The sequence below is a fragment of the Chiloscyllium plagiosum genome, unplaced genomic scaffold (genome assembly GCF_037043375.1).
Source record: "Chiloscyllium plagiosum isolate Xiang-an unplaced genomic scaffold, Cpla_swu_hap1 HiC_scaffold_14, whole genome shotgun sequence".
NCBI classification, from domain to species: Eukaryota; Metazoa; Chordata; class Chondrichthyes; order Orectolobiformes; family Hemiscylliidae; genus Chiloscyllium; species Chiloscyllium plagiosum.
This window is the reverse complement of record NW_028270152.1, coordinates 66,955,320-66,978,318: the sequence shown is the minus strand read 5'-3', so window position 1 is coordinate 66,978,318 and position 22,999 is coordinate 66,955,320. Positions and strand designations below refer to the sequence as shown.

General features: G+C 43.6%; 1 protein-coding gene across 2 annotated transcripts in view; it reads left to right on the top strand.

Moving 5' to 3' along the window:
• The window catches only part of sema3h (sema domain, immunoglobulin domain (Ig), short basic domain, secreted, (semaphorin) 3H), a 164,993-nt gene that overhangs the window by 99,375 nt on the left and 42,619 nt on the right, over positions 1 to 22,999 (top strand). For both annotated transcript variants that reach the window (XM_043708548.2, XM_043708547.2), the window contains exon 5: positions 2,790 to 2,883. In XM_043708548.2, the coding sequence (XP_043564483.1) occupies positions 2,790 to 2,883 (94 nt within the window). The remainder of the gene's footprint in view (positions 1 to 2,789; positions 2,884 to 22,999) is intronic.

The following is a 22,999-nucleotide window of genomic DNA, read 5'->3' as shown; positions in this document are numbered from 1 at the left end:
TCCCCTGCAACACATGGGAGACCCTAGCTCGTGACTGACCAGAATGGAGAGGGTCCATTTGGGAAAAGCGCTGAGCAGATCGACAGACTTCATCCAGAATATGGAGAGGTGAGGTTGACGCATCAGAGGCAGTGCACAACTCTCCAAGTAACCCACCTCCCCAAGTCTTACCTGGTGTGCAAGTGACAGAATCTTCAGATCCTGGATTGGAATTTTCAATGATGTTAAAAACCGATCAAACCAGAATGGAGGCATAAAAATGAGGAGCAGGAGTAGGCAATTCAGCTCCCCAAGATTGCTCTTCCATTTGATATGATCGTGGCTGTTCTTCTGTCATCCTCAAATCCACTTTCATCCCACTCTCCATAACCCTTCAACCCATTACTAATTAAATGTCTATTTTCTCCTCCGATGTATTCACTATCCTGGTGTCTACCACATTCTGGGGTAGTGAATTCCACGCATTCATGACACTTTGAGATAAATAGTTTCTCCTCACTTGTTTTAAATCTGCTACCCCTTAGCCTAAAACTGAGATCTCATTCCAGATTACCCCACATGAGGAAGCACCTTTTTTTATGTCTGCCAATCCACTTTAGTACCTTCTATACCTCAATTAGATCTTTTCTCATTCTCCTAATAGTACAGGCATCAATGCCTCAATCTCTCTTCACAAGACAGGCCTTTCATCTCTGGAATGAATCTGGTGAACCGTCTCTGAACTGCCTCCAATGCAAGTATATCCACGGTCCTGAGGAACTATCTAAGAAAAAGAAGATGATAGTTTGAAAGTTCTTCATTGGTCTTAATGCACTTCGGATGGTTCCAAGGTCATACTCGATAGTGCCACCATCCTTGCATACTGGAATAAACTGTAGTCACCACAGTTTGGTGAGGAATGTGACAGTATGTGGTTTGAAGTGGTGGACAATTAGTGGGAACCTGTTATTTGCATAATATAATAGGTTTTTTAGTGGCTTTCAGGACAGGAATGTATTCAGCAAGGGAGCCATTATATGGATACTGCTATGGTTTGATGAGTGCCTCTTGATGCAACAAATAACTTAGGAAAACAATGATGGATGTGAGGAATCAACCAGTTAAGGAATGGATAATAGTTCTCAAAGTCCTTACACCCTTTAAAAGTAATGAAATAGAATAGATTGTTAAATCATTAGATAGAAATGGGGTTGACCTTTTAACAAAGTATATTTCTAAAGGGTTTTTAAAAATCCACAGAAAACAGCAGGGAAAAATTGCTGCAATAGCAGTGTGTGCAGTAGTTTGTATAGTATAAGTTCTCACTGCAAGAAAAAGTGTCTTTAAAAAGTTGTATGATCCATTGGCTTGGTGTGGAATCAATGTTGTTGAAAAATGTGAGGAAGCAACAACAAAAGAGAAACATTTGAACCAATCCTTTTAAGTTCTTTGAAACTGACATCTCAGGTGAACAGGGTGGTGAAGAAGGTGTTAGGCATGCTCACCTTCATTGTTCAGAACATTGAGTAAAGGAGTTGGGATGCCATGTTGCAGCTGTATAGGACATTGGCGAGGCCACTTTTAGAATACTCCATACAAATCTGGTCATCCTTCCACGAGAAGGGTGTTGTTAACCTTGAGGGTGCAAAAAGGATTTACAAGCATATTGCCAGGACTGGAGGGTTTGAGTTACACAGAGGCTAAATCGACTGGGGCTATTTTCATAGGAGCGTCGGAGGCTGAGGTTTATGAAATCATAAGGGTCGCGGATAGGGTGATGAGCCAAGATCTTTTTTTCCTAGGTCAGCGGAGTCCAAAACTAGAAGGCATAGATTTAAGGTGAGAGAGGAAACATTTTAAAAGGAACCTAAGGGTAACTTTTTCACACAGAGGGTAGTGCATGTATAGATCAAGCTGCCAGAGGAAGTGGTGGAGGGTACAATTACAACATTTAAAAGGCATCTGGATGGGTGCACGAATAGGAAGAGTTTAGAGGGATATGGGCCAAATGCTGGCAAATGGGACTAGGTCAGTTTGGGATATCTGCTTGGCGTGGACGAGTTGGACTGAAGGGTCTGTTTCTGTGCTGTATGACTCTATATTAAATGAAATTATGTTGAAATTAAAAAAGACAACAATGATATTTGCAGCACTTGGACCAAACTGGCTCTGCTGAGTTTCAGAATTCTTTGCCAAGTAGTTGTGTTTTTTTGGATCCAATAGCCAAGTGCAAACAGTGGGAAGACAGCTTTGTGGGCTCTGGACTCAACCCAGCACGAAACATTGTTCGGAACGGGATTTCTGATGAAAGAAGTGAAATCAGTTTAAATACCTGGGACTTGTATATTTTTAAGGTGAAGAAAGAAAGTTGCAGTTTTATCCCATGAGGAGTTTTAATGCAATTGACTAATATTGTTATCACAGGGTTCAAATCCCAATGTATGGGAGTGTCAGACTAATGCTGAATTTGTTTGTACTGAATTACTGTGTACTTAACAGTTTGTGAAATTTCTGAGGGAAGGGTTTGGTTCAAGTCTGTTAAACATACATGCAGGGAGTGCACTAACATCTGTCTGAGTGATCCCAATTTCCATGGTCTGTTTTCGCAAATGATCACACTCTGTATGAACTTGACAGCAGCAACTTTCCATGCAGCATGTTGAAAGATGCTCTTCTTTTTTCAGGGTGGGGTCTGGATGGTGAAAGACTGTATGGTGCTGGTTCATGTCACTGTGGCTGACTCTTCATTCATTGCTTTTTCTCCTCCCCCCCACCTCCCCTTTTCCCTACTCAACCACCCATCCCTTCAGGCTGAACAACTAGTGCTTCATCATGAACAGACTGAGTGTGGAAAAGGGAAGTGTCCTTATGACCCTCGACAGCGGGTGGCCTCAGCAATGATTGGTGAGTATGGTATTGGGTGAGGATGATCCTGAGCATGCAGGGATGGGTAGACTGCGGGACACTGTACCATTTCAGGAATGTTTACACTGGCAAGAGTTTGCAGTCTGAGAACATAAAATCTGCTGAAACTGTAACACTCTGTGGTAATACTCTGACAAGTGCTCTGCTTGTCCCAGCAAAAGTCATAATGTTTTGTATAAATATTAGGCTGATTGGGTTATGACAAGTGCGAGTTCACGTCACCTATCCCCCAACCATACTTATATGTTTGTTAACTTGCTTGGATTACAGTGGACACACCTTGAGTATCACAAGCCTCCAGTGTAGATTCAGTGTTTGTTCTGGAAAATTCCTCCACTCATGCACAGACACGGTGCAACAAGATTCTGTTGCACAGAGTTTGTAACCGTATGGACTGAGATCTCCCCACTACATTCATGAACAGATTTGGTATAATATCACTCTCTCTCTACAGCAACCGAACAATAATGCTCTGGTATCAGCTTCAAGATGTTATCTGATTTTTGTTTTTCCCCAGTCTCTTTGTTCCCAGAGGCTCCAAATGACATTTTCCATTCATCACCAACTTATTTATGGTTCTGTGCTTCGGCTTCATGACCTGAAGGGAACAGAGTTGGATTATGTGAATACAGAGGATTCTTAGTTTAGGATTGGAATCTAGATTCCTGAAGTGAAAGGATACTGTCAACTCACTATGTCACTCATCTAAATGTGCGCTTTGTTAAACTTGAATGGGCTCCAGAACTGAAAAGAATAAGGTTGAGATTCATAAAGTCTGTACAAAAATGTTAGTGGTTACAGACAGCTGCTCTTACTCAATGGATGGTGTTCAGGTTCTGGACCTAATATCTGTAATTCAAATGCCTTACTGTGTGACAGTAAAGTATTACTTGTGAGCTAATCAGAGTGAGGATTCTTCATCTTGCTTGACACTTCCAGTCTCCACACATCTGTCATGTTTTCACCTTTTGGTAGGTCATGAAGCTGAAGTTATCTGACAGCATAACAGGTCACACACTACTTACACTTTGTCTCAACACTGCCAGAAGGCTGTGGAAGCTTTACAGAGGGTACAGAAAAGATTTACCAGGATATTGCCTGGCTTGGAGGATGTGAGCTTATAGGAAGAGATTGAACAAACTTGAATGGGAGAGGCAAATGTCAACCTGATGGAAGTTTACAAAATTATGAGGGGCGTGAATTGAATGTATAGTTAAGAGTCTTTTTCCTGAGATAGAAATATCAATTACTAAGTGACAGATTTCAGGTAAAAGAGGGGAAGTTTAAGGGGGAGGTGAGAAGCAAGTTTTTTATTTAACACATCAAGTAGAAAGTGCCTGGAATGTGCTGCCAGATGAGGTGGTAGAAGCAGATTCAATTGCAACATTTAAGCAGCATCTTGATTGATGCATGAGTAGGCATAGAATAGAGGCTGAGGCAAAAGGGTTTCTGTTGAGAAAGGCATCATATATCAGGACACATTTGGAGGTCTGAAGGGGCTGTTCCCTTGTGCAGTACTGTTCTTTGTAATCGAGTCTAGCCTGCCCACTGATAATGTCCATATCAAAGTACATTTGTGCTCCCCTCTGCCTATTCTGACCATGCTCCCCCTCTCTTTATTCACTTAATGTTCAGATTCTCTGCCTCTACTTATGCTCTCCGCCTTCTTGTTCCCTGTCTTCCTGCCATCTCCCACTGCTTGTTCTTTCTTTTCTTGTTTTTCTCCTCTGCCTGTGCCTCCCTCTCTGCCTGTGCCTCCCTCTCTGCCTGTGCCTCCCTCTCTGCCTGTGTTCCGTAAGGCCCTGTTTATGTTCCAGGGATTTTTCATGAATTCTCTTTTTCTTGATGTCCCTGAGCAAAATGGTGTCTAACTGTATACTGTAGATCTCTGCCTTTGCAAGCATTCAGGAGAGTGAGACAAATCCTATCTGTAGCGCAATCTGCAAGAAAATGCAGTAACATCCTTGATTTCTAACAATGTGGCTCTTCCCCAGATATGGACTACACGAGCTTAGATGGCTTAGCTATAAATCCACAGCATATTTAGCCAAACGTTATTTTATATTGTTTGATTCTTTGAAGCCAGCAGGGGAATGACTGTGCTTTGAGGTACCTCAAGAGCCGAGGAGGAGCCATGCAGAGCTGTGGGTCAGTCACACACAGGCCTTCTGAAGTAGGCAGCAAGACATATATAAATGAGGGAGCCCAAGTCATTCAGTTCATTATTAGCAGTGCATGACACATCTTCGAAAATCACCGCAACATGAGCTTTGCTTTTTGAGTAGACCATGTGTAAGTCCACAATCGCGGCAAATGGGAATTAAAAAAAAACTAAGCCTTGCATTTATGCAGCCTTTGAAGTGCAGTCAATCTTACAATGTAGGAAATACAGCAAACCATAGCATATTATATAGTAAAACCCCCGTATCCACGGATTCAGTTTCCATGTTTTACCGCAACCCGAAAATATTCTCAACAGTGTGGAAACAGGCCCCTCGGCCCAACAAGTCCGCACTGCCCCTCCGAAGACAAACCCAACCAAACATATTCCATACCCTATATTTACCCCTGGCTAATGCTCCTAACACTGTGGGCAATTTAGCATGGCTAATTCACCTGACCTGCACATCTTTGAATTGTGGGAGGAAACCAGAGCACCCGGAGGAAACCCACGCAGACACAGGGAGAACGTACAAACTCCACACAGACAGGCGGGAATCGAACCCAGGACCCTGGTGCTGTGAGGCAGAAGTGCTAACCACTGAGCCACCGTGCTGCCCTATTATATTATATAGAACATTCCAGAAATAATTCCAGGGGGCTGCCAGGGAGGTAAATTTCCCATTTAAATGATCAGGTTCGTGGTTTTGGGCATCTGTGATAGGTCTTGGAACATATCACCCCATGGATATGGGGGAACACCTTTATAGACAAATTTGTATACTAGGTTTATTTTTTCAATGTTGTATATTCGTCCCAGAAACAGCAATGACCAGATTAATTATTTTTTGTGATGTTAATTAGGGTCAAATATTTTTAAAAGGAAACATCGAAGTAATTAGTTTGAGCACTTTGATTAGGTGTTTAAAAATTGTAAGCCATTTCACCTTTTGAAATGCGTGCTGAATATTTGATGACAAATGCCTTGTTTGTGAAGTCGAGCGATGTCACTGTTGGGGAACAGAGTATTGTTCCACTCTCATGTGCTCCCAGTATCAGGGTCAGGCAGCTCAAATGTGACACAGACCAACTGTAGTGTAAACTGCTCTGCTCCCAGTGAAATGCCTTCCCAACAGCTTCATACACACGCCTGCTGTTTCCTTTTCCTACTCCAACCTCCCTGTCCTCTTTAATGAAATGACTCATTCACCCTTGACTTGTATCAGTCCTTCATAGTCACGGCTGATAATTGCTTTTGTAGCAAAGTGGTTCTGTAGATCCTGCTGTTACACTTGGTGGTCTTGCCTTCAGCTGCCTGCACTCTATTCTCTGGAATTCCCTTCTTAAATCTCGAGGAATCTACTCCCCAGTCCTCCTTTTAAGATGCTTCTTGACACCTGCCTGTTTGGCCAAAGCTTTGTTCGACATTTTTCCTTATGGGGCTCTGTCAAATTTTGGTTGATTATGTTTCTTCAGATCTTTTATTACAATGAATGAATGTGTATTTTTGGTAACTGAGTCAAGTATCGGCAAATTGTAATGTTGATGCTATTTTCTGTATTAGGCATGTAGCTTGTAAATAGCAGGTAATAATTTATGCTTGAAAGGAACACTGAATAAAGTCTCCTGTATTGCTGTGCAAACCTTTATGGGTTGCCAGAAAAAAAGAACACATACGAAGAATAACTCTGGATTTAAGTGTCGTACTCTGTGTCTAACTTAAATCATGACATGTAAGGAGACAGGCTTTTGGCTTTTCTGTTTCTTATCTGCTGCTTATCTGAATTTAACAGTTACTATTTCATTCTCAGACAGCAACCCAAGCATCGCTTCAAACCCCTGATAGTTCACCAGCTTTAGTGGAAACATGCATGACAAGGCTCATAGAAATGCCTGTGCCCTCCCCTGAACCTTCAGGATGCCTTAGTAGGATGTTTAGATTAGATTAGATTAGATTAGATTACTTAGATTAGATTAGATTACTTACAGTGTGGAAACAGGCCCTTCAGCCCAACAAGTCCACACCGACCTGCCGAAGCCCATTCATCAGAAGGAAAGGAAGAGCAAGAGAGGCTGTAACAACAGCCTGCTATGGTTTCAGTCTCTGATCTGTAGGGACTGTGTGCTAATTGCATTACGGTGTCCCTGGAGCAATAAATCAAACCCTCTGACCTCCATAAATTTTGACACCAAGTGCAGAGGTGAAGGCAACAGCTCAAGCTCCCCTTCAGTGAGAAGGCGATTGCTGGAGGCACATTGCCAGTGTCGAAGCATCGCAAGACAAACTGGCAAAACGTAATATCATCCTGGCCTATTGGTGACAGAATTTTTCATCCTCTTGGCACGTGCGTTGCTGCTGCTGGGTGGTAATCAGCACTCTGAATTCTACAATGCCCAGTGGTCGACACATAAGGAGAAATAAATTAGTCTCAATCTGTTTCTTCCTTGTTACACTGCACAAAGCCAGCCCTTTCCCATGGATTTCCAAGCTTAGTGATTTATAGTGAGGGCTGGTCTGGAGGGACAGACTGTGGCTGGCCGAGGAAACCTGAACAACTGTCTTATCAGCTGTCACTCAACGGGAACATTTGGCTGCAGCCTCATGCCCTAGAGTTTGCTGTGCGAATACGTATGATTGCAAGTCTCATAGAGTTGGAATAGTGGAAATGTTGGACTACCATGTGTGACATGATATTAGAATGGTTGAAATGTATGGCATGCGTGCCTAACATGAGGCTTGAGAGTTTCGAAGCTGACTGAGGACAGACTGGATTATGTCAGAAATTGCAGATAAAATAAAGATGTTGACATATCAGTCCTAAGTTGGATAAATGCACAGACAAGCTGTGCACAAGCCTGAGGCACCAGAGAAAGGGGAGATGCCCTAACAAACCCATGAAAATTACAACAACAACTTGTATTTATGTGGTGTCTTTACTGTGATAAAATATCTCAAGATGTATTGCAGGAGCATTTTCAGATATTTAACACTGAGCCACACAAAAGGCTTTAGAAAATAGATTGATCAAAAAGATACAATGGCATAATGGTTTTGTTATCAGGCTAGTAATCCAGAGAGCTGGACTGGTGATCTTAAAATATGAGTTCAGATCCCTCCATAGATCATTGGAGAATTTCATTTCGGTTAATTTAGATAAATAAATCTGGCAATGAAATTAGGCTTTTATTAATAACGATGATCACAAAACTACTGTCATCTTAATTTGTTCACTAGTCCCCAGCAGCGACTGAGAACTGTTGGGTTTATTTAATCTATTATATCTGTGACTCCAGACCCAGAATAATGTAATTAAATCGTAACCACCTTCTGAAAAGATTATGCAAACCACTTAGTTGTCCAAACCACTATTTCAAATGATAATAAATATAAAACAGGAGCTACCAGCCACCATCAATGTTGCTTTGGACAAAGTAGACACCGAGCCTCTGTTAATTTCTCCTTCCTAACATTAGCCGCCCCCACCCCAAGAGCTGTTCTACAGGCTATGCAAATATATTCACGTACATGTAGGCAATGAATCATATCATACAGCCAGTCCCAGGAGTCTCAAACTCCTCCAACATCATCTCTGGGCACGCCCTGTCTCACTGGCAGGGTGGTAGCACAATGGTGTATAGTTGGGAGGGAGTGGCCCTAAAAGTCCTCAGCCTTGACTCAGAAGTCACATGGCTCCAAGTTAAACATAAGCAAGGAACCATCAGCTGGTTACCATTTCGTGGAGTCATGCAGTCATATAGCAGGGAAACCGACACTTTGGTCCCAGCAGTCCATGCCAACTATAATCCCAAACTAAACTGGTCCCACCTGCCTGCACTTGGCCCCTATCTTTCCAAACAACTCAAAACTGGGCATTAGTTTCAGCATAATTGTATTCAAACACAATTTGTAGCCACAAAACCTAATGTGTCCTTGTGTCTGTCAGTACATTTAAACCATAAAATTAGGCACAGTTCTTGTTCCCCTGGTTTAACAGTTGATTCAGAGCTTGTATCTATTGCTTCATGGTTAAAGCCTCTTGTTGCCTTTTTTTGTCATAGCCTTCCCTGAGCTGGATTGAGCAGTGGGAGGAATCAGCCACTGATGCAGGGTAGTCACCTAGATTCTGCACTTTATCTTCTATTAGTTATCAAGTAAAGCACTTTATGCACTGGTTTTAAGGGCAAAGACCTTCAAAGTGAATAATTAATATTAGCTATATTTCCTGAGAGCAGAAAAATCTAGCTTGATTTTCACAATCGTTTCATATTAAAATATCCAATGATTATCTTGTGTGGTAACTGCTTAAATTAGCAGATCAAAACTTCACCTTGCTTGCTTAAATCCAGGGCACCTGCAAATTGGATCATACAAGCCTCTTAAACTTATCTTTAACAGCTCACTGGAAAGTCTGGCATTCTTCCCATGGATTAGAAGGACATTTGTGTGTGGTTGGTTTTCAAAAAAGCTTGACAAATCAGATTCAGAGAACAATGAGTCCATAAGTTTTATGTTCATCATAGGTATGATACTTAAGGAGCTCATACGTCAAGAGATCAGCACCACAGAATAAAGGCCCTTTGGCCAATTTCCAATCATTAGGTTAGATTATATTAGATTACATTACAGTGTGGAAACAGGCCCTTCGGCCCAACAAGTCCACACCGACCCGCCAAAGCGCAACCCACCCATACCCCTACATTTACCCCTTACCTAACACTAGGGGCAATTTAGCATGGCCAATTCACCTGACCTGCACATCTTTGGACTGTGGGAGGAAACCGGAGCACCCGGAGGAAACCCACGCAGACATGGGGAGAACGTGCAAACTCCACACAGTCAGTCGCCTGAGTTGGGAATTGAACCCGGGTCTCTGGTGCTGTGAGGCAGCAGTGCTGACCACTGTGCCATCGTGCCGCCCACAATCATGGGATGCTCTTTACAGTCATCTAGCTGGGGAATATGTTATCAGAGACATTTAGCATGGTTTCTGGAAAAGGTCATCATTGCACTCTGTTTTAGTTCCAAATTTTCCTGAATTCAAATTTCACCATCTCCTATGGTGAGATCAAACCTATGTCCTAGGGACGTTGGCCTGTAGCTCTTGATTGCTAACGACAGTACCATTATGCCATTTCTTGTAGGTTAATGGGTAAGGACATGCTAGTATATGTTGGCTGTGAGAGCGTCCAGAAAGTAGTTGATAATATGGTAAGTTGCCCACAGCATGTGACACTGGAAGACAGGATCTCGCGTCATGGATTGTATTTAAGACAGAGATAGGTGGGTTCTTGATTAGTAACGGGATTGAGAGTTATGGGGAGAATGGGATTGATAAACATTTCGGCATGGGGCTATTACAAAGGATTGTGAATTAACCTCATTCACATCAGCAGAAAATTGTGCTTAACAGTATGGATTAGCCTGGATGCCAGTTAAATATAGTGTCCTATTACTTGTGCCCCCAGGTGAGTTGGTGAGTGGAACCACACTTTCAGTTGTCAATGCCCTGAATTTCCTTCCTAAACCTTTCCAATTTTCCACTTCTGTTCCCTTCCTAAAGATGCTCTTCGAAACCAATTTCGAACGCTTAAGAGGAAACTGCTTCAAACTCACCTTACACCGCTCAAAGTCCAACTGTGCTTCTGAAATGCTCCAATGACCTGCCTTGATTATTATGTAAAGAGTGCTATATAAATGTATGTTGTTGTTTGGATCCCTAGTCACAATACTGCTGGGCTATCACAGTTATATTGGGGAGCCACTGTAACCCACAGCTTTCTTACTTGACCGCACCGTGTCCCATCAACCAGGTCTAACTGACTTGTAAACTGATACCCACTCCTAACATTGTGAGCAGGTCTGCTTCTTAGTGTACTACAGCCTCACAACTCTTCGCCTTTGCCCTGCAAGATGAGCAGTATAAATCCACAGGGAAATCTAAAAGCACCCCCAGCAGCAATTAGTTTCAACGTGCATTGTGATCTCAGTCAGAGCTTCAGTTTCTGGGCACTGCAACAGGCTGAGCCGTTATTCTGGGTTCTTACACAGCATCTGTTGTCGAGACTGATCTCACCGCAGCTGGCTTGTTTGTGCTGATGGCCTGTTCACCACCCTTCATCTCAAAATGACTTTGGCAACTCGGCTGTACGGCCATTTGGTGTGTTCATGACATCTGCAGTCCTGGCTGAGGCAATAATCATCTATGCATTTCAAATTGGTGATACATCAGACAGACGGTATTTTCTAGCAGTAATTTCTAGACTTGTCATTGTGCTGTCAACTCCAGTACTGACTAAATACGAATTTACATGTGTCTTCTTATGGGACTATTTGGGGCATATCTGAATCCTGTGGGATATAGTAAAAATCGATGAAGCCAAAGCCAAGCCAGTTTTTACATCTTCCCCCCCCACCCCCAACAATTTATTTCCATTGAAGCCAACATGTGAATCAGAAAGTGAACTGTCCATTTGCTTTCATCCTTTGTGCACTAGCCTATGAGGTCAACACCTATCACTGAAGTTTTTAACTGGCTTCTACCGACTTACCACTTATTCTTAAAGTTGACATTGAGGAACTTAGTGACTCTGAGAAATAAATAAAAAAAAACACCTTTGAAACAGATGGCAGCCCAGTGGGAGAGGATTAGACCAAAGTGAGGACTGCAGCTGCTGGAAACTAGAGTTTAGATTACAGTGGTGCTGGAAAAGCTCAGCAGGTCAGGCAGCATCTGAGGAGCAGGAAAATCGACGTTTCGGGCAAAAGCCATTCATCAGGAATGGAGGCAGGGAGCCTCCATGGTGGAGAGATAAATGGGAGGGGCGGGGCTGGGGAGAAGGTAGCAAAGAGTACAATGGGTGAATGGGGGTGGTGATGGAGGTGATAGGTCAGAAGGGAGGGTGAAGCAGATAGGTGGGAAGGGAGATAGGCAGGTAGGGCAGGTCATGAGGATGGTGCTGAGCTGGAAGGTTGGAACTGAGGTAAGGTGGGGGGGAGGGGAAATGAGGAAACTGGTGAAGTCCACATTGATGCCCTGGGGTTGAAGTGTTCCAAAGAGGAAGATGAGGCGTTCTAACAAACAAAACTACAGATGCTGAAATTCAAAGCTGACAGGCAGGAGGCTGGAACAACACAGCAAGCCATACAGCATCAGGAGGAGAAGAAGTCAAGGTTTTGGGTGTAACCCTTCTTCAGTAGAGAGCATAGCAGTTGACAGTGACTGGTAGGAATCCCTGGAGGCTTGGTTACAATAAGACCGATGATAGATCAACACACAAGTATTAGATTCAATTCCCTACAGTGTGGAAACAGGCCCTTCGGCCCAACAAGTCCACACTGACCCGCTGAAGACTAACCCACCCAGACCCCTACCCTATATTTATCCTTGACTAATCCACCTAACACTATGGGCAATTTAGCATGGCCAATTCAGCTAACCTGCGCATCTTTGGATTGTGGGAGGATACCCACGCAGACATGGGGAGAATGTGCACACTCCACACAGACAGTTGCCCAAGGCCAGAATCGAACCTGGGTCCCTGACGCTGTGAGGCAGCAGGGCTAGCCACTGAGCCATTGTGCCGTTCCATTCATCAGAAGCCTGCTGTCTTTCTGATATGGAGCTCAGTCAGGATGGAAATGACTTGCAGCATGCTCAGTTGTTGCTCTATTCTGTTGTGGGATATGGGTGTCACTGGTATTTGTGGCTCACCCAAATTGCCTTTCAACTGAGTGGTTTGCTGGGCCATTTCCTTCTAGTGAACCAGATGTTTTAATTTTTAACATCAACCACTGATAGTTGTCATTGGCAAGCTTTATATGTCAGATATATACATTAAATCATGATGCTGTGGACTTGAATGCCCCCCCCAACCCAAGGCAATAATCTTGGCATCTGGGTTAGTATTCCAGTAACATTGCCAATACACTCCTGTCCGTAGGTGGTTTGACATGTTAAAAAATTCATTGTGGATTGAGAGATGCTCCCTTCATTTTAATTTCTCTGTAACCTCCTGCAGCACAACATAGAATTCCTGTGGGATAGAAGCAGGCCATTTGGCCCATTGAGTCCGCACTGACCCTCTGAAGAGCATCTTACCCAGACCCACCTCCCTACTCTATTCCTGTATTTCCTATGGTTAATCCACTAAGGCTGGACACTACAGGCAATTTAGCATGGTCAATCCACCGAACCTGCACAACTTTGGACTGTGGGAGGAAAACTAAGCATCTGGAGGAAACCCACACAGACATGGGGAGAATGTGCAAACGTCACATGCACAGTCACTCCAGGGTGGAATTGAACCTGGATCCCTGGTGCTTTGAGGTAGCAATGCTAACCGCTGAGCCACCATACCACCCCAAGCCTCTGAGGTCTCTGTGCTCCTGGTTCTGGCCTTGTGTCAGATTTAGTCAATGCATCCAAACCCTCTGGGCCTGCAGTTATCTAAACATCAAATTCTGGAATTCGGTCTCTAAACCTCTCCATCCCTTCATGTTCCTCTCCTCCTTTAATACTCTCATTAAATCTTTCCTGTTTGATCTCTTTTGGTCACCTGTAACTCACTGTCAAATATTGCTGGACAGCTCGTCTGAAGCTGTTTGAAGAATTTTACTGTTGTTATTGTTAAGGTAACGGAGAACACTACAAAATGTTGTAAAGGGATCAAATACAAAATAAAAGACCTGAGTATTTCATCAGAGGGCCAAACTTGTACCAAAAGGGTTAAACTAGTCAACCCAGTTTTAGCGAGAGACTAACGGTCAAAGTGGAGGGCTGCTGACGATTGGCCAGAGGTCAGCAAAGGTCAGAACACCAATGCGTCAATTGAAGTGTCAAATGGAGACCATACATCTTGGAATACAGCTGTTGCCAGTTGGTAGCATATTGCTCCTGAGTCAGAAGGTCACTGGTTCAAGGCCCATTCCAGAGATTTATGCACACGGTCCAGGCTGACAATTAGGCACAGCACTGAGGGTATGCTGCACTGTTGGAAGTGCCATTTACTGGTGAGATTTTACACTCACACTTTCTGCTCTTGAGGCAGCAGGTAGCCCCCACATATGCAGGTGAAGTACCCTGTCTTCAAAATAACTTGACACCACGCACCTCACTGCGAAGCAAGTTATGCTCAAGATTAGTCATTTCATTCTGTTACATGTGTTGTCTAAAAGCTCAATTGAAATGCTTCTCTGTTTGCTGAGCAATTCATGACAATGAGCACTGGCCAGGGCTACAGGAGACTCCAGTAGGAGCAGCAATGTCCAGAATGCAGCTGTGTAGGGAGCGGTGGGTACAGCCAGAGTGGAGAGAGACTTAAGGATTCGTGTACATCTCCTTTCTCAGCTGAAATAAAAGAGGGCTAGAGACAAAAAAAAACTGCAGATGCTGGAATCCAAAGTAGACAGGCAGGAGGCTGGAAGAACACAGCAAACCAGGCAGCATTAAGAGGTGGAGAAGTCTTTCAGGACATATCAGGATAAAAGAGGGGCCTGAGCAGTACTGGGGAAATTATATCACTGGGGGGAATGGCTTTTGACTGAGATTTTCCTTGGCTTCAGTACTTTCCTGCCTCTGTGTGGAGCAGGCTGATGATCCCGTGACATCTTGTCACAGGAAAGTTGCTTCAAGACAGGACGACATGAGGGAGCCATTCTTCCAGGCTTTACCACTGATTCCCTGGAATCCCCTTGACTCTAAATCCATGTCCATGACACGTGGAGAAATCAATCCATTATCACTAACTGTTTAGAATTCCAGGCGTCGTCCAATTCAACTACAGCACCTATCCTTGCTGCCCTATGAGACTGGAGTTTGCATTGCATGGTTAATGGAAAGAAAGAACAGGCATTTAAATTGATTCTTTTCATAACCTCGGGGCAATCCAAATTGCTTCACAGTCGATAAATTACTTCTGAAGCATAAACACCAATGTAATGTGGAAAATCCGACAACCAATTTATGGGGATATCCCTCCCCAACAGCCGAGCTGTTACTTTCAGATTATTCTGTCTTGTTCTGGATTCACTCATCCAGGCAGAGGAATTCTGCATTGCTCCAGCTCTGGCCTTCTGCCCGATTTTATTGTCCTTCCATTGGAGCCTGTGTTTTTAGTTGTCTAGTTTCCAGGTTCTGTCATTCTTTCTAAATCTCCCTCAGCCCTTAACTGTCTCCTCACTGAAAGATGCTCCTGAAAACCCGCCTCTTTGTCCAAGCTTTTGATCACCCCTTCCTGTTATCTCCTCATGCATCTGATGTTACGTTTTAACTCATTATGCTCCCATGAGACGTTCGCATCAAAGGTTCTATATAAATGCAAATTGTTCTTGTTGAAACGGGGAGAACTATGGGGAAGAGGGAGACTAAAAAGGGGCAACTACAGAGATCGAGGGCAGTGAAGTTCGGGTTAAAATCTTTGACACTGGAGTCACATGAAGTGGGAAAATCAGGAGGTAACCAGATGAAATGTGGTTTGACTCCAGGAAATAGAAACATCAGCAGTTTGAATCTCTGATGTCCTTGTATGTTAGTAATTTCGTCCCACATCTTCTGATTCATTTTAACTGGGATGTCCTTTGAAATGTGCTCTGTTCCAGAAACAAATAATAAGTTCACAGCTCGCCGTGAGTTCCCAGTCTAGCATTTTCTCTCTGAGTCCGTAATTAAAGACTTGGAGCTCTTTGTGCATGTTACTTTGGGTGCTTTTGAAGTTGCCCACAATAGGACGGATTTCTGCTAGTTTCAAAGGAAACCTCAAGGTTGACCACCGGGAAAGGGAAATGCTTACCACGTATGGGCCGGATTTTAACTCCAGCTGAGTGGGTTGTGGCAGGGGTGACCAACTCTTCGGAAATTAAAAAAAAAAGAGATACTTCAATCGTGGGACTGAGGAATCAAGTCGGTGGGTGCCTGCGACCATAGCATTGTGACATCTCCTGGAAGGGAGTGGGGAGGAGGGCGCGCATGTGCACAGTGCTCAAAAGGAAAACTGAGACAAAGGCAAGAGTAGACTCTCGTGCAATTCTCCACTTGCGAAAAAGGGAGAAATCACATCCCCTAGGGAGCATAGACAAATGTCAAAATAAGGGACAACCCCTTAAGGTGTGAGAAAGTGACTATGAAACGATTGGAAATGTGTTTGTCTTCCCGAAGTGAGGGCCATGCGGTTGTAACTCTGAGGCCCACACCAGGCAACTTCCTGCCTGACATGGGAACTATCACAAAGTAACTGGTGGCATTAGGTTTTGTTTGGGGCAAAATGTAAGGGATGGAGGGTTAGTTTGCCGTCGGAGACGAGGAGACCTGAGTTCTCCTTCTCCAACTGGTCTGTGATTCCTGACCACTCAAATCAGAAAGGGGGAAACAGAAAATGCTGGAAGGATTTAGCAAAACTGGCAGTACCTGATGAGAGTGAAAGAAGAGTTGATATTTCACATTGCTTCTCTCCTTCATTAGAAATACTCTTCCTAATTTCTACTGCTATTGTTATTCTGATCTGCTTCTCCTTGTTTTCTCATCAATATCCCTAGTCATGTAGCTTTTGATAGCCCTTTCTTATTTCTCATGGGAATCTACTTAGCTCGCAGCCTAATCATCTCTCTTTTGAAGTTCTCCCATTTTTAGTCCACTGTTTTATCCACCAAAATGTGTTTCCAATCAACCTGCTCCGGTTCAATTTTTTGATCGTTCGTGAAGAATTTATAAGTTCACCCCCTCACACCAGTAAGAACCCACTTAGAAAACCAAAACATTCTAGCAGCCAGCTAACTGATGGCTGTGAGCTTGTTGACAAGCCCTTAGCACAAGGCAAACCCTTTAACCGTCACACAACTCCCCTTCCCCCCCACCCCCCTCCCACACAATCCCCACCCCACGAACCTGAGAATGATAGTAAATGGAAGGGCGAAATGAAGGCAGAGTGTCAGGGACAAGGAGACTTGATTGGGAATGGAAAGAAATCCCCTCCTTATTGCCAGAAAGAGAGGTGCTGTGGGTGGAAGTGATGCACAGAGGCCTGCATGCTTCCATTGCAAAATGATGGGACCCCTTTGGGCTGATTGCTAGAAGTTACAGGGTAAGCCCCTAGGATTTGGTGGTGCACAGTGCAGGATAAGGGCCCCTGACAGAGGGCACGACAGACTGTTGCTCTCACTGCTGTCATAAGGCTGAGTAAACATTGATGAGGATACAGGGGCTGTGAGCAAGATCCCCGAGAGAGAGGAAAAATAACTTTCTGCCCCTCGAGTGAGGCGGATAAATCCCTCATCATACGTAGGACACAGGGGCCACCCAAACCCTTTAGCTGAGAATAGGTATCATTACTCAGCAAGATTGAATGCAAAGGTTTAATTTGTGGAGCAATATGTACCCATACCTTTGTGGAGTACAACCTGATTTCTGGCCCACTTGACTGTGGAGAGTGGCCATAGTTTGCCTGTGGACAGTGTCTAGCTACTTTTAGGAAATGACTTGGCAGGAGTGAAGGTAGTGGCTTTCCCCAATATTCTCAGAAAGGCTTTGTGAGATCAAAGAGACAGAACAGTTTCAGGAAAAGATTCCGCATATTTTTCCTTCCTGTGTAATGTGCCTGGTCAAAGGCTAAAACACATTCCATCATTGGAGGCCAAGTCGGCACTGTAGACACATGGCTATGCCATTTGACTGTCTGATGCTTATTTCTTTTCAGGGATTTGACTGACCCAAAGGAAATGTTAAGTAAGTCTTCCCTGAGTCTTCAACCCCATGTTGAATGCGTTGTCACAAATGGCTCCCAGCAAAGCTAAAGCAAAAGGAGTTCCAGAATGCCTCTGCTATATTAAATTGAGCTTCCAATGTGGAAGCTGTTAGTTCCTGATCTGATGTTGGACAAAGCATGTATCAAACCTGATTTAGAAAAAGGCCAGTATTATAAAAAGTTGAAGTCAACAGTATTTTGCATGATATTTGAAATGTTTCTCTATCCAGAATGATTTTTACCCGCTGTTCGCTAGGTTGCTGAAGACATCTCACTTGTCAGCTTTCTCTCTCCTTCACACTCTCAAGTTCAAAACTGTGAAGAAAACTACATTTCTGATACAGTTTTGTGGTCCATGACATGATGTTTGGTTAATCTCTGATTTATTGATGAATTTCTGAAAGAGTTGGTTGTTACCTTGCTGTCTCATCACTGCAGAGAACGTCAATGCTTCAGAATGGAAGACTAAAGGAACAGAGTCAGTCAGCCCTTGATGGACTTTTCTTTTGCTTTCTTTGAACGTTTGGACAAACACACAAATAGGAAAGGTTTAGGAGGGACATGAGCCATACGCAGGCAAATGGGACTAGTTTAGTTTAGGAAACTTGAATGAGTTGGATCGAAGGGTCTGTTTCCATGCTGTATGACTGAATGGATACCTCCTGACAGACTTGCAGACAAACTCTGGACAGTGGTACACCAGATTGCAGTTGCCACCAAGTTGCGTCAGCGGGAACTGAGGATAGCTCACAAAATTCCCATTGCTGAGCATTTGGATATCCAGAAGACCCAGCCACATTTCAGTCAATGTTTTTACTGGCCTCGCCTCCATAAAGATATGCCAGATTGTGGGAAAACTCTAATCTGATATAAAACCACCACCTCTAATTCCCATTACCAGTGTTTGGGGAATGATTTAGCAGGCTGTTGGTAGACTGTGTGGGATCCCTGCCAAAAGCCAAATGGAGAGCCAGTATGTCCCCACTCTTGTGGCTGTAGCTGCTGAGTTTCCAGAGGCCTACCCTTCAAAACCATTTCTCCCAATGTAGTGTATCCAAAACGGAATACTGATTGAGATCCAGTTAGACCAAGGTGCCAGTTTTATGTCTGAAGTTTTTCAGAAAGTTATGATAGGCTGTGTTTTGCGTGTTATACCCAGCCTATCACCCACAGTCACAAGGGACTTGGAACTATACTATCAGACTTTCAAAATGATGATCAGCCTGTACAGCATTGAAAAACCTCTTGACTAGGACAAAGGTCTGGGATTTCTTGTTGCCACCTTGGAGCTATCCAGGGTGTCCTCTGGCGGTAGTCCCTTTGAATTACTTTAAGAAAGATAAGAAAAGGTGCTCTGAAGCTGATCATGGAAAAATGCTTAGAGCAAGGGGATGAACTTTCACTGTTAAATTTCATATCTTGTGTTCTGGGAGCAGTTCACAAGACTCTGTGACATAACTCAGGAGCACCTTAAAACTTCACGAATATTCATTAAAATGGGGCTACTTGTTAGTGTTACTACTTTTATAGGGTGAGTCACTGAAAGTCTGCTTCAGTGGGCTATGTAGAGTAACCAAGAGGCTGGGTGAGGCCAATTATTTGATTCTTACTCCAGACTGTTGGTAGATGAATTGACCAATATGCTGAACAAATACCACAGCCGGTAGGAGATAAACCAGGACGTTTACCAGGATGTTGCCTGGTATGGTAGGAAGATCGTATGAGGAAAGGCTGAGGCACTTGGGGCTGTTTTCATTGGAGAAAAGAAGGTTTAGGAGTGACTTGATAGAGGTGTACAAGATGATTAGGGGTTTAGATAGAGTTGACCATGAGAACCTTTTTCCACGTATGGAGTCAGCTATTACGAGGGGGCATAGCTTTAAATTAAGGGGTGGTAGGTATAGGACAGATGTTAGGGGTAGATTCTTTACTCAGTGAGTCGTGAGTTCATGGAATGCCCTGCCAGTAGCAGTGGTGGACTCTCCCTCTTTATGGGCATTTAAACGGGCATTGGATAGACATATGGAGGATAGTGGGCTGGTGTAGGTTAGGTGGGCTTGGATCGGCGCAACATCGAGGGTCAAAGGGCCTGTACTGCGCTGTATTTTTTCTATGTTTCTAAATCTGTCAGGAGGAAAGGCAGGGTATGGAAGGCAATGAGAATAACAAGGTTGTAGGTAGTCAGAGGCCTGAACGATTCCCAAACTGAACGTCCTACCATCTGGTTAGCCAACACCCAACTATTAGCAAGATTAAACACCGTACTTTCGTTTTAGATGTAGTTACAGTGAGGTATCCCAACATGGCTACTCACAGAATTTAAAGATTTGTAAGGACAAACCAGGCTATCCAACCTTAGCTCCACACAACGTAGATTTGCCAGAAATAAAACAATACTTTTATTGTCTAGATCCCGAGAAGTAAGTGTCGATGAAAGGAGAAATCCAATCCATGTTGGAAAGGGACCTGATTAAGCCCAGACGAAGCAGTTCCCCAGTCATTCTAGAGACCAAGCCTAATAGGCCAACCAGATTCTGCAAATACTACCAAAATGGCAAAAGAGTAGCCAGTGCACCCCTCCCCAAATTCCTCTATTGAATGGACATGGTGGGAAGTGCTCCCTTAAAAGCTAAAATGAATCAGCTGAAGAGATATAGGCAGGATCTCTTAACAAAATATTGGTCCTCTCACATCAAATGACCTTTTCTAATGTCAAATGCAGCTTCTCGGATTAGAAATCTGGCAGCCACTTGCCTGAAGCCAAACAAACAAGTTATAGTTGGTATTACTAACTGTGTAGTATACCCTGATGACCTACCAGCATTCAACATTTGGAACAATGGGAAGTTGTCTTTGAAAGATTACAGTCAGCTGATTTAGTGGTAAGCTTTGCCAAGAGCAAATTTGTTGAAGGATGTGTAACCCACCTAGGGCATAGGACAGGACCTGTCAAGAACAGCAGAAATACTGGTGTTACCTCACCTAAGATCGAATGGAAAATCATGAGGTTTTTCAGAATGCATGGTTCAGATTGTAAGTACCAAACATTAACACTATTGCTGCTCCGCTGACAGACTTGTTGCAAGGTGTTGTGGTCAGGGGAATGCCAAGATTCTTTTAAGAGACTGATTGCTCTTAATCAATCGTGGGCGGCACGGTGGCACAGTGGTTAGCACTGCTGCCTCACAACGCCAGAGACCCGGGTTCATTTCCCGTCTCAGGCGACTGACTGTGTGGAGTTTGCACGTTCTCCCCGTGTCTGCGTGGGTTTCCTCCCGGTGCTCCGGTTTCCTCCCACAATCCAAAGATGTGCAGGGCCAGGTGAATTGGCCATACTAAATTGCCCGTAGTGTTAGGTAAGGGGTAAATGTAGGGGTATGGGTGGGTTTCGCTTCGGCGGGTCGGTGTGGACTTGTTGGGCCGAAGGGCCTGTTTCCACACTGTAATGTAATCTAATCTAATCAATTAACTGATTGCTCTTAATCAATCAGTTCTAGGGACCACCAAATGTGATCATGTGTCTACAAATGTCTATACATGCATGAATATAGCAAGGCCATTGTATGTATGGATCTATGCCCCCATGCAGGCACCTGAGTATTTGTATGTAAGCCTATATCTACATTCGTTCACGTTGATGCATGTTTCTGTGCATGTCTGCAGGTGGCTGCATGTGTGTCTGTGCTGGCTGGATTCTGTGTGCATACACGTGTTTGTGTGTATACATGCACGTGCCTGTGCGTGCATGAGCGCGTCTGTGTGGGCGTCCTTGTGTGCATCGTACCACAACTCTCACACATCTCCGGGACCAACCTTGTTAAGGGGTTTGATTGGATTCAGCTTTTAGTATAAATTTGTCTTGAGCATCAATGCTGGGTTCCAGCAACTGCATCTGGTTTCATTTGTTTCAGGGATGAAAGAGTCTCTGAAACACATGCAGGCGCTGAAGGCTATATGCAACATATGGAGTGTAAATGTTCAAGCCGTCTGCTGCTGACAGTTCAGAGGCAAGGGCTAACAGAGAACTTACATGTTGATGAATAGCACACTGTCCTGTTTAAACAAGCAGGATGGCCCAGTTGCCTGATGTATATTTGAAGACAGTAACAAATCCTAACATTGCAGGGGTCAGTCAACAGCAGGTATGATTTATTTATATGATTAACAAATCCAATCTTGGCTATAAGTTGCTCTCTCCAGAATATATACATTGTGTGCGGAATGCTCCACATTCCTGAAGAGAATTGATCTTTATTTTCCTGCCACACACCTCTTTGGAACATACAAGAACGATCGAATTGTTCTTTTTCTGAACCAGTGACCTCACAAGATGATTTCTGATTTAACCCTCACAGCAGCAGTGAACCCAGAGATTCTGAGCTGGCTAGGCGAGGCACTCATTTTCAGTTAGGTTAATAAGCAGCAATAAGCACTTAACCTGTGACTTCTATTCAGCTGTGCTGAATTGCAAAATTTACACTCGTGAGGACATTAGCTGCCGAAAGTGTTGAGTATTATGGCAGATCATGATTCATGAGAGAATCTTGTCATCTAGTGTGATGGGGCTATTTAACTCTGGAGGCATCACAGCCAAACCCTATCCCATCCTTTCCCATCCATGTGCATATCTAGCAGGGAGTCCTCGATAATGATCAAGACTAGACAATTCTCTGGGGTCATAAACTGCAGCTTGTGTCTGTGTTTTTGAACTCAGTGAACAGTTTAGCATCTTAAGTTTGTTAACTTCCTTTTCAAATCTTGGAAGCTCCCTTTCAAAAAGAAGGAGGGCAGAATTCTTTAATCTTCTGTCATAACCTGAATTTCAGATAGATGGATTCACTGCTATATCTTAATAATATTCTTGTTTTCAGGAGTCCATGAGAACAAATTGAACCTGTCATTATCCCACATTGAATGTCTAACCGTGTTTCCCAGTTTCTTAACCACTGTATCACTCTTGTAATAACGTTGATCTGTGATCCCAGTGAACTTACTGCCTCATTTCACATTGAACCTCAAAAACCAACAAGGATCCCATCAGCCTTGGCTAGATTCAAATCCAAGTTCCGGAGGTGAAAGGATGGTGCCCCTCCACCCCATGCCCTCTGGAAAGCATTAATCTTATGTTTAGCTTTGAGCTTCATTAACACATTAATCATGACTTATGGGAACCAGTGCATCAACTTTAAAAATTCTCATC